The 13,945-nt window shown below is 40.4% G+C and overlaps 2 protein-coding genes across 4 annotated transcripts in view; one reads left to right on the top strand and one right to left on the bottom strand.

The window, feature by feature from the left end:
• Positions 1-9,272, top strand: part of PDE7B (phosphodiesterase 7B) — a 171,481-nt gene extending 162,209 nt beyond the window's left edge. For all 3 annotated transcript variants that reach the window (XM_032102112.1, XM_032102111.1, XM_032102110.1), the window contains 3 exons: positions 234-330; positions 4,284-4,364; positions 4,884-9,272. In XM_032102112.1, the coding sequence (XP_031958003.1) occupies positions 234-330; positions 4,284-4,364; positions 4,884-5,101 (396 nt within the window). In that variant the 3' untranslated portion in view covers positions 5,102-9,272. The remainder of the gene's footprint in view (positions 1-233; positions 331-4,283; positions 4,365-4,883) is intronic.
• The window catches only part of MTFR2 (mitochondrial fission regulator 2), a 27,214-nt gene continuing 19,992 nt past the window's right edge, over positions 6,724-13,945 (bottom strand). The window contains exons 8-9 of the transcript XR_004238782.1: positions 8,684-13,034; positions 6,724-6,988 (exon numbers count right to left, since the gene is read on the bottom strand). The gene's annotated coding sequence lies outside the window, so the exon portion shown is untranslated. The remainder of the gene's footprint in view (positions 6,989-8,683; positions 13,035-13,945) is intronic.

Here is a 13,945-nt window from a genome sequence, read left to right as displayed (position 1 = left end):
TCTTGTTCTCACTATGGTAAAGTGGAGGGCTGAATGAAAGTTTTGTTTGCAGCTTAAATAAATGCTCTTTCCTCAAAGGGCACATTTGGGTGAGGCTGAGTCTCTGAAAGGTAATCTTAACCCTTCCCAGCATCACTGGCAAGGCCTGGAAGTTTCATGACTGCAGATTTACTGCTGAAGCACTGCTAAACAGTAACTTCTTCTCTTACGACTACTTTCCTTCTTGCTTTCAGATTGCACTCAAGTGTGCTGACATTTGCAACCCTTGCCGGGTCTGGGATCTGAGCAAACAGTGGAGTGAACGGGTCTGCGAAGAGTTTTACCGGCAAGGTCAGTCTCTTCAACTCACAGCAGTCCCCTTTCACCTCAGCTTTCCATGGTTTTTGTGTGACAAGTCAGAGGTAGCATTCAGCATAACCAGCTTGCCTTGAAATGTGCCTTGAGAATGAGCTGTTCAGAGATACACTGCCTCACTGGAAAAGTGGGAAGGGTGGAAGAGCAACAAGTGTATCTCTGCCCTCACTGCTCCTCTGCCAGCATCAGGCAGGAGCAAGGACTCTGCTGTGCCTCAGCACTTGAATTCAGCTGAAGCACAAGGCTGGGTTCTTCTCTGATACCTTCCAGTCACCATGAGAGTTTCTGAGCTGGAATGGTGCCAGCACCACCCTGCCCCAAAATCCTAGCACTGAGTTTTGTCTCGCTTTTAATGCTCCCACTACAACTCTGATGGGAGCCTTACCCTCACTGTTTCCCAAATATGACACATTCTTCTGCCTGCAAATGCAGAGAAAGGGTTCTAACACTCTTCCCAGCATGCTGTTGAAAGGGCCAAAGCAAGCAAGCCAAACCTCAGCTAGAACCTACTGCAAATGTTTTCAGACCCCTGCAGAGAGCACAGTCAAGCAGGGGTTTTTCTGAAACACAGTAATTACACCATTTGGCTCCATCTGCATAGGCAGGGTCATGCTGTGCTACAATACAGGGTGCAGCAGAGTTTAATCACTGCTAAAATCTTTCTTCAGAGCATCCTGAGAGTTGAAGGCAAGTGGTACAAACACTGGAAGAGCACACAGTGAAGTTCTCAGTTCATTTAACACTCTGCACTACAAAATTAAGGCACCTGTGATCTGGTACCTGGTACAGTTAGTTTGTAACAAAGACAAACAGGTCAGCAAGTTAATTTTCAGCCATTGTCAGTTTAAGCTGGTGAAATGTCTTTGACGCCTTTGAAGCAACGTAAGCAACTTGCCCGATGCAGGTTTAGTTAGCCAGATGTGTAGTGAAGGCATAATCAGTATCCAGCTCATGAGGTGCAGCACCTCACCTTTAATGTATTGGGGGACCATGCCAAGAAAGACAGCTCAGCTCTTACAAATGTAAGCTTTTTCCACAGCCCTCAAGATTTGTTAGTCTAACATCTGAAATAGACCTCTAAAAGGGGATACCTGAGTACATGAGACCAGCTGGAAGCATCAAAGGGAGAAAAGGAGCATTTCATGTGGAACAACATACAGAAAGTGTGTTCTGACTATCACTAGTGGCTGTATGACCCTGTTCAGTGATACAACACCCCCAGTATTAAATAGCATGCTTTTAGATACCATTATCACTTTAAAGTGTTTTTGTAGACCTTTCTACTCCCTCACACACAATGATGGGGCTTGAAGATATTTTTTGGCACTAAGTTTAACATTTGGAAACCATAAAGTCTCATGTTTTGATTTTTAACTATAGATGAGACAGATAACAGCACAATTAGTGCTTTGTTTAATCTTCCTTCTGGAACAGATACAAAGTTTGAACATCTTTTTTTATCGAACCTTTCTAAGGCCGTTTTAATAGAGACTCAGATCCCAATCTTCCAGTGTTCTGGTGCATCTACACTACATGTTAGTAAATAAAATATACAATCCAGGTGCATTTCAGGGAGCATCTGATGCCTACAGCAGCTCCTAATAAAAACCTTTCCTAGAAAAATACTTTAATTTGTTCTCAGATGTTTTAAAAGTCAACACAGTTAGGAACACAGGGTAAGTAATACAACTTGATTTGTGTATATGAAACTGGAACTAGTAAGAAAAATTTTTCAAGAAAATGGCTATTGTTGAAGCAACATTAGTGATCAGTTTCTCTGATGAGGTTTTAAAATTGCTTGGAAGGTCTTCCCCAGCAAGAAAGTTCTCAGGAACTAATTAATGCAGTTCCTTTTGTAGTAATTTGAAACAGAAAGATTGACCATCATTTTAAGTCCTTACCATGGAAAGGCAAATCTTATTTGTGTCAATTAAGTGACTTCTGAAAGACAAGAAAATGTTGATACACTTTGAGGCAGACAGGTCAGCTGTTTCCTACCCAGAACACATACAGAGGGGATATCACTGGAGTTAGAAACCTTCTTTCAGTCAAAAATTTTTGGAGGAGTAGATGAGAAGAAGACTTTCAAATTGCACATTTGTAAACGTGAGAAACTGTTATTTTGTCTCAGTTTTGCTAAATTGTTCCTTTTGATTTTTCGTGAAGCTAAAAATGTTTTCCTGATACTTCCTGAGCACTCAATTAGAACTGAAAATTCTCTGCTCACATTTAAGAAGTAATTGCACGGTGCAGAGGGAAGAAAGACAAGGCTTAGAAATGCACACGGTGTTTCATATGGGGCTATAGAACCTGAGTAGCACAATAGTGTTTAAGTCAAAACTATTAGTGGGGAGAAAAGAGCTTTTAAACGAAAACAGTGGATTGAAAGCAAAATGTTTCTTTATGGGTTGAATACAGTGTTTTGTCTAAACAAGCAGGTCTGTCTTTCTTACAGGAAAGTTTTGCCTAACGAGCCCTCACTACATCCGTATTAGTAAATCAGATGGACAAAATACTATTGTCTGAGGGGAAGCGGCACATCTTAGCCTGCTCACGGTTAACTCTCACTTCCCTTCCGTACTGTAGACAGGAAAGGTCCTGTACCTCATGCAGTAACCGGGATTATACACTGGCACAGAAGGCTAACAGGCACAAAGGATGAATGTGTTGCACTCACAGACAGAGAGTATTTGTTTTAAAAAAAACTCCTACACCCAAAACTTAACTCAGAGCAATCTTTGCATGAAGTAATTGCAGGCATGGGGGATACAGTCTCTCCAGCAGAACAAGTGACTGTTGTCTGGATGGCAGTCAGCAAACGAGACTCTCTGAGATGTTTTTGTGCTGAATTCTTAAATCCAGCATGGTCATTGCTGTTGATTGCCTTCAACTCCATAAAAAACATCTCTTGCCATCACCATGTACAGAAGCCTGTCCTTTGTGACCATTTCTGCAGGAATAATTTCTACTGACTGTTTATAAGCATCTTCTCAATGCCAAATCTGGTCACTTCTGCATCAGGAGCTAACTGAGTTCATCTGCAGTGAGCAGATCCTCCAGCCAGGTTTTTCTTTCAACAATTTGAAACAGTCCCCAGGGCTAGTCACAGCAGGAGCTGCCTGCAGGAATCTTCAGGGCAGTCCTGGATTTGGAACCAGAGACCTCCTGGTCCAATTAGTCAAATATTCTGCTATGAAGGTGGCTCAGAGTTCAGCCAACTGCTTTGCTGTCTAAGGTCAGTTCTGTGCAGATGCCTTTCTGGGGACTTCCTTGATGACCCAGGAAATAAATACGCTCAGTGCAGCAGCACAGGCATACCCTGATACCCAGCTACAGCACAATAATAAGACAGACTTCTAATTTCACTCTTTTTCCACGTTTATGACCTGAACTCCATAGCTCTTGACACTTGAAACATGTTGCAGGAGTCCATGCTCTGGCACTTACTAGTTTGTTAGTGGAGCCACAGCTATGGACTGCCAGGCTCCAACACTCTTCCCTTTATGAGCCACTTCCACAAGAACACAGTATTCATTTCCACTACAGTACTGCTGGAGACAACGTTTCTTCTAAAATTGATATACGGCAGTTTTCTGGTAGGAAGATATTTCAACAATGAGTAAATGAAGTAGAATGTCATAAAAATTTTTCACATGAGAGAGTCTATTTTAAAAATTAAGGTCCTCAGAACACTTACATGCTCAGATTTAGTGTTCATTCAAAAGTCAGATTTTTCTTTGTATGGATAATCAGTTTCTCTGACACCTAAAAAGAAAAAGTCCAGAAAATGAAGATATTTAGACATTTATCGTGGTCATCAGTGGTAGAAGTTTCCAGCTCCTCACAGATACTGTAAGACTGCGGCACAGGTATGGAGAAGAAATAAAGGTGCCAGAAAAATATTTTCTTCTTTTTCTTTTTTTTTGCAGGTGATCTGGAACAAAAATTTGAACTGGAAATAAGTCCCCTTTGTAATCAGCAGAAGGATACAATACCAAGCATCCAGATTGGTAAGTAGTAGTTTCATTCTCTTCATGTTTATCTGACTGTGGCACAAGCTCTAAGAGAAACTTTATCCACCACGTGCCGCATTCCGATCCAGTTGTTTTAACAACAAGAGCTGCGGACACAATAAGAGTTAAAAAATATGTTCTAAATTAAAATGTTCAAAAATATACCTATCAAAGCTAAATGTTCAACAGAAAGAAAAAGGAGTCTTTGCATAGGGGAAAAAATACCCATGGGAAAAAATTGCAGCCAGTGTGTGTGACTAAACACTGGTTACTTTCTTGTCTGAAATCTCTTCAAAGGGTTGCTTGACTATCACATGCAGATAAAGCCATATCTTGTTGTGTATGCTGGTCAAAAGCTGTGCATTTCAAAATGAATTGATGTTTGTTTGAGAGTTCATTATTTCTTATCAGGGCTTTTGCCACTTGTATTGCTCTGTGCTCTCAAGGCACTCTGTGGGGCAGTGCACTCATGGAATTATTTGTTGCTCACCAGATGTCCCCTGTGTGTTTCTGCAGGGTTCATGACATACATCGTTGAGCCACTCTTTGAGAGGTGGGCCCAGTTTACAGGCAACACTCCCCTATCTGAAAATATGCTAAACCATCTCAGGAGGAACAAGACCAAGTGGAGAAGTTTGCTCCACAAGCAACACAGCAGTAGTAGGAGCAATGACCACTCAGGCCAAGTGACTGGCAGCCAGGAACAGACTTTAAATGAAGAAGAGACTCCTTAGTGGCAGCTTTGCACTTTTCCTTCTAGCACTGCTATCTCTGTCTTGGTCACAGCAGCAAACAAGGTCCCGGGGAGCCAGGAGCCTGTTGGCAACACCGTGCAAAGGGAAGAAATGGCAAAGCTCTGAGGGTCCTCACGAGCAGCCCACAGTTCTGCTGGGTTTCTTTCTGATCTTCACGTTCCTCTCCCCCTCTCCATTCTGCGCATGCCTGATGCCATTCGCCACTCCTGATCCCGAACTGCCCCAATGCGGAGTCCCAGTCAGCATCAGGAAAGCCAGGCCATGAAGCAGAGAGGATCACTGAGAGAACAGGGGGCACAGAGAGGCACTTTTGGTCAACTTTTCATTTACCATGAGTCATATTGTGACATATGTATATAGGCCCAGAGCACCACCACCTTTCCAGGCTGGCAGCTGGGCTGCACATTAAACCACCAGCATCTCCAGCATCCAGAGGACATGGACTGAGCAGGACAGTGCTCACAGAGGGCAGAGAGTCGGGTTGTTTTAGTAGTTAAAAACCTTTTTAACTTTTGTATTCTGTGCACTAAACAACAGATTCTATAAACCTTGGACTGAAGTTACTCTCCGTATACACACCTCCAGTGTAACAACGCTCGTTTTGGTAATCATTTTTATGCCACTTTGGGTAAAAGACGGGCATCTTCTCATTGCAAGGAACAGTATTCCCTCGCAGCCGAAAGGGAAGGTGTAGTACAGTCTAAACCTTTGAAACACGAACAGATCTATCTTTTGAGTACTGTTTCAAGTTACCTGTTTATATTCATGTGTACATTTTCTGTAAATACAAAGCGCTACTGATTCCCATGCCAAAATACTGGAGTACTGTGGGATGATTGCTACCTGTAAAAACATTGGCACTGTGAACAGAATACTGTTAGTTTTAATACAAGAGAAAGCATTTGTAAATATGGTATAGAGTTTATTAATATACACCATTGTTTGTGGATAAAAGCCTTAACTTTCAGCATCCTTCATCTTCTGATAGCTGCCAAAATCATATGATTATGAGATTCAATTCTGAACTGCCTTTCCACTATCCAAGGTGTATCAAAGGTCATTAAGGAATGAAGTCTGGCAGGATAACTTCTTGAAAACTTCAAACACATTCCATATGGGTCCGTGTTGTTAATCCATGGCACCTTGCACATTCAGTCTAGGCAAATGTTTTCACAGAGCCTGAAGTTTTAAGTTCAAAAAAACCCCCAAGCCCCACAGCAACACCACATGCTTTGACAGTTCAACCTGATTACCATTTATTCAAGAGTGTGAATTTTTACTAAATAGCTTAGTGATCTACAAAACGATCATTCTAATAGTTCTGGAGTTTGGCTGTTTTCTCCAGAGATGTTGCAGTGTAGCTGATTTTTTTCCCCACATTCCCTCCTTAGATAGTCAGCATCAAAATGCATTTGTATTTTTCTTTTAATTAAAAGAATACTTCAACTGACTTCTTAGATTAGTCTCAGTCAATGAAGGAAAAAAATGTGTTGCAGTCAGACTATTAAGAAAAATCCTCTTAGCTGTCATAGTGGCTGAGGAATTTTCTACGATCTCATGTTTGTGAAAGACACTTGGCCTTAACTATGCCATGAACAACCTCAGTTTGGAAAGTCTTTATTAAACTTCACTTAAGCTTCCACCATTTCAATGAGATTGTATTCTCAGACACTACTGCGTTGCACCGAAGGGATTGTCCCCTGCTCCTCTGCCCCCAGGAAGAATAACTGCATTCAGGTGAAGTACAGCGTTGTTGTGAACCCCCCGTGCATCCAATCTGTACAGCTGCTTTCCAGAAGAACAAGCAGGTATGGCCAGGTAGTCACGTTTGGATAGTCACCTTTGGATATGAAGACCTTGAAGAGGCTGACAAAGAAAGAGCTTTTTAAGCTGGTGTTGGAGAAACATGAGATGTTTACTCATAAAAGTGCAAGGGAAAATAAATTACATTTTTCTCAATTACAGGGGATATTGCGTTGATGAGAGAAAGTTCATGCTCATAAGGTGACTAAAGGAAAATAAAAAGCATGAGTTTAGTGAAGGATGATCTACTCCACTAATTCTTTGTGTGTATCTTCAGAGAAAAGAGGCTGAAACCCAGTGAAGTAGGAAGGTGCAAAGCACAGTGAGCACACGAAGCACTCCAGCAATGTTTTTCTGCCCCCCCACTGTCATGTAAGGTACAACTAGTAGAAAACCTCCTCTTCCTCGCACTAATCTAAATGAGATTCCCGTAATAGAAGGACCACAGCAAGCAAAGGGCACTCGAGAGAGTTGTAGTAGATTTAAATTTTTTCTAACTACAGGACATAAATGTCTTCTTAACCACATGGGGGTGGTAGGGGTGGAAGCACCACCACTTTGCAGCTTTTTAGGTGTACCTTTCCTTCTGACAGATGTAGGACAATTATTAGGACATTACATGAGCGATGTAATGTGCTGCTTAGAAGCACTTAAGTCCATACAAAAGGATGTGATTTCCCATGTTTTATCTTTTTACTGAGAAATAGAAGCCCTTTTCCATCTAGTTCAAAGAATTTTTAAAAAATGTTCTGAAATTTAGTTAAACCCAGCGTCTAGCAGCATAAAAAGCTCTTGACAGAAACCTGTTGAGCTGTTTCTGAAGAGCTTCCCGAAAATAGGTCCAACAGGAAGGCTTAGTGACAAATCAGATTTTGTTACAGCCACCTTAAACCCCAGCCCTTTTCTACAAGTGGAACCTATGGGGTCCATTACAAGTTTGTTCTTACCAAGTTAAAAATTCTCAACTTTAAAAAGCTGTTCTGAAAATTATCAGGCTGTGGGGGATTTTGGTGCACTGAACATACCTGCTAGATTTCCATCACCTTGTCTAATGAAACAGTGCTTTCAATTGGTTCAGAGTGGCCCCAGCAATGCTTCTGTGCTTGTGAGCCAAGCCCATTACAAAGGTTTGGGCCTGGGCCAGTTTGCCTCAGGTGCTCCCGACAGAAGTGCTGGGAAAGGTTAGGCTGTGGCAGCCAGATCCCCTGGGGTCTGTAATGCAAAATGCAACCATTTGATTGCCCGTAGAAACCATAACGGGCTGCAGCCGATCCAACAGCACCAGTGCTCGGCACATGCAGTTGTGACACATACTTGGTATTCTCTGGTTTGGGGGGCATTTCTGCACTGGCGTTTCACTGCAGGATGCCAACAGGCTGCTGATGCACAAAATAGTAAAGCGATGCAGATAACACAGATCTTGGTGGTGTCAGCCCTATCAGCCACTTTACAGAAAGCCCTTGTAAATTATTTTTCCTTCTTACTTGGGCCAGTGCAGCTGAAAGATTTTCAAGTTTTCAAACTGAGTTAAGGTTTTCATATATGGAAAACGGAAAAAAGCTGTGAAAAGCAGGATGTTAAAATGTTTTTATGCCTCACAAATGCAATTCAATTAAAATCTAGCTCCTCTAAATGAAGATTTTATACCATCTAAGAGGCAATTCTGTATAATAACAACAATAATAAGTGATAATAAGTGAAAATCTTAAGCTGGTTAAAATAATGCATACATGTGCATTAAGTAAAGATTTTACCTACCATTGTGATTTTAAGTGTCAGTGGTCCAGCCACCAGTCAAATGGAGAATAAAAGGACTATTGGCAGCATGAACCTTTGGAATACAAGGAACAAAGAGGAGTAGCTGAGATTAAGTGGAGTCCATGGAGGAAAAACAAAAAAACAAAACACATGATCTGCAGTTGTATCTAAGATAATCTACAGCACAGGTCAATTGTTTTTGTATAAACTCGGTTTTAATGAAGAAAACCAAAGTCTCCCCAACAATTAATGAGAAAGCTGTAAATGACATAAGGCTGTTGTTACACTCCATAGCGATCTCACCAGCTCTTGCAGTCTGTGGTTTAAATTTCTGTTAAAAGTTTGCATCAAATTAGACACAGAAGGCACACTTAGCCCTTCCAAATGACTTCTCCTCAGAAAGGAGAAACTCAAGTAGTCACAATTTTATTTTCAGGTACCAGCCAGGGTACCAGCCATAATTTATTACCTTATATTTTAAGTCACTCAGCTGTCCATAAAGTATGCCCATTTCCCTCCTGATGCCACCACGACCCCCGTGGCCCACAAAAATCAGTAATTAAATTTGAATTAAAACCCTGCAAATCCAGAAAAAGCCACCCCAAAAAACAAAACGAAAACACAAGGCATGCTTCATGCCATGAATATGTATTCAAATTACTTTGATTGGTGCAAACTGTTGCTCTATTATTTGTTTCTATAATCCATCCAATATTTTAGGTACATAAACTTTAAGTGCAGAGCATAAGCTTGACTTGGATGTAAAATATATTCTGCTTGTCTTTGAATTCAAGATTGTATATGTCATGTTTATTGTAAAGCATTATATATATATATATTCACATATCTTACACAGTTCTATGGGCCAAACACTGGTCCCCCCAGCTTCACTGGGACCAAGAATCAGCCCCCATATGTGCGTATATATGCCATATGCATCATTCTGAAAGGAAGCACTAGATTGTGTTAAAATGCTGTGACTGCTATGCAGTGATGCCAAGAGACTTAATTGTATCTTTTTTAACATACTGCTGTAAGTATTCATCATGTCAAAGAATGACAACTAATAAAAAAAATTTAAAAAAATAAGAGTGAAGTGTCCCAAGTTCTTTGGTAAAAGCCAGTTCATTGAAGGATCTCCTTTGTTTGCAGAAGACATTCTGGTTTGGATGCAGTGGGGTTTTTGCTGCTTGTCATTCTCTCATTGCCTCTCCTTCCTACCAACAGAATAATCACTTTCCTAGTACGCTATTTCGCTATTTCTGAGAAGAACTTTTCTCTAAATTTCCCCTTAGGCTTGCTGTATGAATATAAATGGAGTTCCCAGTAAGGAAAGCATTTCCATGTAATTTTCCTAAGCATAGAGTAGAAGGATTTTCAAACCCCAGGGAAAATGTTTCCCTGGTTAAGTATTTAAAGGAGAGTTTTCTTCTACTGTTGTTTCAGTTCCAGTAATGAGTTCTCCTTAGGATCATTGGTCAGTTTTAATCTCCATTTTCTCATTTCTCAATTTCAGACCATGTTATTTATATGTGCAGCATGGCAGAGCCTTGTGAAGTTTAATTGAAAATATGAGAAGTATTGCTGTTCTACACTGATAAGTATTTCTAAGTGAGGAATACTTGTCATCATTGATGGATATCACTGCAGGGACTCTTCTTGACTTTGACAACATTTCTAAAGCCAGAATTCATTTGTACCTCAAAGTGTTCAATAACAATACTCACATAGTTCATGCCATGCAAATAGTACAGTTGAACCAAATATGGGAGCTGGAAATAGATTTTGTTTCAGTGCTATTTAGCCAACATTTTAAATTTAAACTTTTCTAAAAAAAAAATCCACTCTTCAGAATCACAGTGTTTTCATGTGTCCCCCAGATGCAAGCAGAACTGCAAAATGGATTTTAGAATGAAGCCCCCTAGAGATCTGTCCTGGATAGGGTTGGAGTTGTGATGGTTTCCCCAGGAGCAGTTCTTCATGGTCAGCATTGGAAAACCGCTCCATTTTCCGTAACAGATTTAACAGTGTTATTTTCAAGTACAGCTAAGTCAATACATCTTCCCACTCTGCACAGGCACTGTCTGGATGGAGGCGGATGTTTAATGGTTCAAAACAAAAAATGCAGACCAGCAAGTTAAAATGTATCAATGAACAGCAAAAGAAAAATTAATTGTATGGCAATATTTTTGTCCTGGGTAAAAACTATGGTTTAAAGTTCAGGTGGAGAATCTTGGAAATACAACTATTCATCAAGAGAAGAAACAGTGAGATATGTATGTGACAATCAATTATGGGACAGATAAAATGAGTGTGGTTAGAAAATACCTTGGGTTTTATCAACAGAGCAGGTTTATGGTGTCCCCAGTTCTACACTTCTCAGTCTTTTAGTGATGTTGTGTACAGTACAGTCTCAAACAGCTGTTTAGGGACAGACAGACTGAAAATGAATCACGGGTTAGAGAAGAGATAAAGTGGCTCTGCCACTAAAACCAGTGGATCATCTCACTGTATCCTGGGCTTGTTTGGCTCTTAGGCAGAGTTGCACTGAACACTATGCAACACCTTAATCCATGACAATTGGATTTTGCTACCAGCAGCAGCACTTCCTAAAAGTTACCTTGGGTGTCTATGCAGCACCATGCAGACCTAAACACACAAGGAAGGATCGCAACAGCAGATGAATTTCATGTCAGATTTTATAGTACTACAATTTAGAGAGAAGATTTGAATTCTGTACCCTACAAAGCTCTAAATATATTGTACTGGGTTAGGAAGGGGATCTGGGTGTCTTAAGAAGTCGTAACTAAAATGGAGTATTAGAATTCATACAAACAGAGGAGTTGTCCTGTTATTTCCAGCACTCCTACCACCCAGAGAGAAATTCAATTTGTGTATCAATCATCCCTCTCTAGAAAGTGCAAGTACAAGAGTGGGAAGTGCAAAGGGTGGCAAAAAGCAATTTGAATCACGAAAAACCTCGAGGAAGGAGAGAGAGAGGAAAAAATACTGCAGCTTCATTAGTACCACCTATAAAAAAAAACCTCAGAACATTTGGGCAGACTGAGAGCTTCTGCTTTCCCCAAATCAAAACATGGGTAGAACAAAGTACAGCAGTACATATGGAAGTTGCTGCCATAAGAATATATTAACCTTTAACCACATAGAAAAGCTTAAAAGATTGAAATTTAGATGAAACAAAAAGGGAATTCCTGATTACAAATAAATATTACTAAAATCGTAATCCTGAAGAAAATACACTTTAATACTTAAATCCACCATTAGTTTAAAATGATGCTTTCCTGACCTACTCATGCTGCTCAGCAGCTGTTACATTCCAAATCCAGATTTTCCATTCATATGTGCAGAGGATTCCTATGAGCTTAGCTCATACATAAGCATATTTATGAAAGAAATACAGCTACCAAAAAGAAAAATCTAGTGCTACACCTACACATGTATTTGATGCCCAGCCTCATTTCTACCAACACCTGCAGACAAACTCAGGGGCTATTCCACGTCAGGCAACCAAAACGCAAAGAAACTAGGAAGCACTGGAACATATGGCAGATTCAAGGGCAGATTCAACAAGAAAAAAAGCATTGTCCCAAAGATCACTTTTTTGTACCTCCCATGCTTTGTGCCGGATAAATATATTTCAAGTCAACCTCTAGGAGGAGAAAAAATAGATACATTGGTATCATCAGCTGAGAGACCAAAACATGAGTGGAATTACTTTGTTTAAAAAAAATGTACTGTTTTGCTGGGATGAGGTTCCATGTAGGCGACAAGTAGTTTGGGACATCGCCACTACCCTCTGTGGTACCTTTGCATTTGTTTCCCTCAGTGTATCAGGAAAGTCACTGCTACCAGCTCCACCATTTCCGCGTGGGATTAAGGAGTGGCCATTTGCACTTTGGTGCTTTGAAGTCCCTTGTATCAGCACTAAGGCTGAATTAAGGTGCTCACAGATGTGCATGGTAACTGCCCCGGCTCCCACATGAAAAGGAAATCTTCCTCAACACTGCCACTGCCTGAAGACTGCCTAAGTAAAGACAGGTATTAAACAAATCAAGAAACACAAATAAGATTTGGGATGGGTACATCAGCCACTCAAAATGGCTAAGTGACACTGGCATATTGGCTTTAGGTGCATAAAGGTGTGTACTAACAGAGCAAATACACTTCCTTCATTTATCTGAATTACAGCTACAAAGTAGTACAGAAATTATGTTACCTGAAGATATTAGTCAATTAAAGTGATGAAACTTGCATAAGAGGCTGTGTAGTCAATTTCCTTCTGCACTCAATCCTCACAAATCCTCTGTGCTTGGTCTATCAGGAGTCCTGTCTGGAGATGACTAAAACTGGTTATCAAGCCTCATTTTTACCTTCTTAGATGTCTTGCCCTCATCCCCTCCCCTCTATACCTGATTATGGTCAGCTTCTTGAAAACACCAACTAATCACAAGCAACACAAAAAATAATTTGGTTTGAGAAATGATGGTATTTATTATGATTCCAATCATATGTTATATTCATCTAAAGAGCAATGTGGTTTCTGCCTCCATCTCAAGAGAAACAGGGAATTCTTTCTTCTCTGAGATGCTCTGGATTTAGCTGGAAGATAGAAAGATCAGAAACTGCAGGATATCTCATGCAAGAGAGCCATAGCAAGAAGCTCACAGCTCACTTGGACAACACAGCAAGTAAATAAAATTTGTGTGAGCCTTTGCTGTCAGCCAGACATGAGAGAGGCCTACGAGACTGCTGCAACTCAGAAAGGTATTAAGTGGAAGCAAGGACTTACATGCAAGGTCACAACCCCTTTTTTTACTTTCTGTCTTCCTTGATAATTCTGGTGTTCTCCCTACATAAAATGATGGAGGGTTTATTGTAATAATGCCTGGCTTTTTGATTTCAAGAGAAACAGCTTCCTGAGGCTCAGATCCACTTCAATTCCCATCCCACTTTTTTATTAAGCATATTTTACAATGGTATGAAATATTTTCTTTTTTTTTTTTAGAGAGCATTTCACTTTTCCAGTTTTAAGAAAGAACAGTCAATAATATCACTATTAATGTTTGCTTAGGATGAAGCCTAAGAGAAGTGTCTGGACTTCAGCTGCCCTTTGCCAAATCCTCCATCTGCCCAAGACCTAAACATGCTGCAATATAATTGTGTGACCAATAGCCTCCATTTTCTTCTGACCAATTCCACTAATACCTATTTGTTGACAGGTTTTGAAATACAAACCACTAA

This window comes from Corvus moneduloides, chromosome 3 (assembly GCF_009650955.1).
Source record: "Corvus moneduloides isolate bCorMon1 chromosome 3, bCorMon1.pri, whole genome shotgun sequence".
Classification (NCBI taxonomy): domain Eukaryota; kingdom Metazoa; phylum Chordata; class Aves; order Passeriformes; family Corvidae; genus Corvus; species Corvus moneduloides.
The sequence above is the reverse complement of the archived record's forward strand: the minus strand, read 5'-3'. Positions and strand labels throughout refer to the sequence as shown.